At 49.3% G+C, this 1,524-nt stretch overlaps 1 protein-coding gene across 1 annotated transcript; it reads left to right on the top strand.

Moving 5' to 3' along the window:
• Positions 1–446: 446 nt before the first annotated feature.
• LOC144477732 (uncharacterized) lies at positions 447–1,081 on the top strand. Its single transcript, XM_078195468.1, has 2 exons — positions 447–566; positions 611–1,081. The coding sequence occupies exons 1-2, from the start codon at positions 447–449 to the stop codon at positions 1,079–1,081; spliced, it is 591 nt and encodes a 196-aa protein (XP_078051594.1).
• The last annotated feature ends 443 nt before the right edge of the window (positions 1,082–1,524 follow it).

Here is a 1,524-nt window from a genome sequence, read left to right as displayed (position 1 = left end):
GTGGAGGTGGTCCTTCAAGTTAGTCGACACAACACGTGTAAATTTCTCAAGGTTCGAACGATTTACTAAAATCAACCGCGAGCACCAACATTTGGTCCTTCGAGCCGGATAGTGTGTGTGAAAAGGTCCACATCGAACGGTGACGTTTTTGGAAGACTTGGCCGTCGACTTGTACATCCAGTGAGGCGCCTGTGTGTGAGGACTTGGCTCAACAACCCTCTGGACGTGATAGCAGCAAGCGGCGCGCATCTTCAAGGGTTGCATCAATCATCGCATTTTTGGATTCCCTGCCACGGAAAGGTAGCTGTCTGGACGCATCGTTGCTGGCTGGGCACGACGAGCACATTGAGAGACGGGCTGCGGAAACTGCTTGGAAACGCTGGTACAACCCTTTCCTTTCGTAAGTCATTTCCTTTGTTTCATTTGTGTTTTAACCGTGGTACATCATGAAAGCCTCTAAATTGCTAGCTGCCGACCGCGGAGCCGTGAAGGCTAAATTAACAGTTTTTAAAAGGTTTGTCGAGTTAGCGGACGTGCAATCGGACACAGTGGCATTCGAAAAACGCGTTAGGCAAATGAAGACCTATTTCAGAGATTCGATCGAGTACAGTCACAAATAGAGGCATCGGTACTGAGCACTCCTGATGAGGAGGCCCAGCTTGCGGAGCGCGAGCAGTTTGAAGACACCTATTTTAGAACTCTTTCAAAAGCGGAAACTAGATTGGCCCAGGCGCGAGGCCTGAAGCCTGGGACGGTAAATCGCGCTTCCCCAGCTCCATCAGATTCTCTTATGACGCGTCTGACGGTCATAAAGCTTCCTAATTTTAGTGGGGACTTCAGTCACTGGATTCGCTTTCGGGACACGTTTGTTTCCTTGGTCCATGATTCGGAAAGACAGACCGACATGGACAAATTTAACTATCTAGTTTCGGCGCTGTCGGGGCCTGCTGCCCAAATCATCGAATCTTGTAGCGTCTCGGAAGCGAATTATAAATTAGCTTGGGAACGACTGAAGGAGCGTTTTGATGACCCCAAAAATTTAATATCGCATCATGTTTGTAGGAATGTGGAATCTAGCTAAAAGGCGGAGTGGACGCAAAATATATAAAACTACGGTTGAATGAAAGAACGTCTGTACAATACAATGTTTCAGCTGTGACTGACTGCAGGCATAGCCATCGCCGGTGATGGGAACTTTCCCATTTCTTTATTACCCGCTATCTGGCCTATTCTTAAGTGCCCTGACACAGTCCTGTATCGCACCGGACGCAATGGACGGCGCGACAATGAGGCGCCAGAGGTAACATTATCCTGGCGGTTCGGCAGGTACCAAGAGCGGCATCGGCAGGGCACGTTACACCTTCCTTCTTAGAGTCGACTTGGCCTCTCAAATCGTACCGTTCGTTGCTTAATCTGGACTGGTTTGAGCGGTTGCAGTTCTAGGTCGAGTGGTGTGTCTTCATACACGTTTTCCGGGGCCGTGGCTGTTGAGGCTCTAATGGTTTGTTGCGATGAGGGTTCGTT

Source organism: Augochlora pura, unplaced genomic scaffold (assembly GCF_028453695.1).
Source record: "Augochlora pura isolate Apur16 unplaced genomic scaffold, APUR_v2.2.1 APUR_unplaced_3183, whole genome shotgun sequence".
Classification (NCBI taxonomy): domain Eukaryota; kingdom Metazoa; phylum Arthropoda; class Insecta; order Hymenoptera; family Halictidae; genus Augochlora; species Augochlora pura.
This window is presented reverse-complemented; position numbering and strand designations above follow the sequence as displayed.

Excerpts from the sequence above, each read along its gene's own strand:
- LOC144477732 (XM_078195468.1), top strand. The coding sequence starts at position 447 with ATGAAAGCCTCTAAATTGCTAGCTGCCGACCGCGGAGCCGTGAAGGCT. Across the intron at positions 567-610 it reads CAGTGGCATTCGAAAAACGC|TCACAAATAGAGGCATCGGT; the intron begins GTTAGGCAAATG and ends GATCGAGTACAG.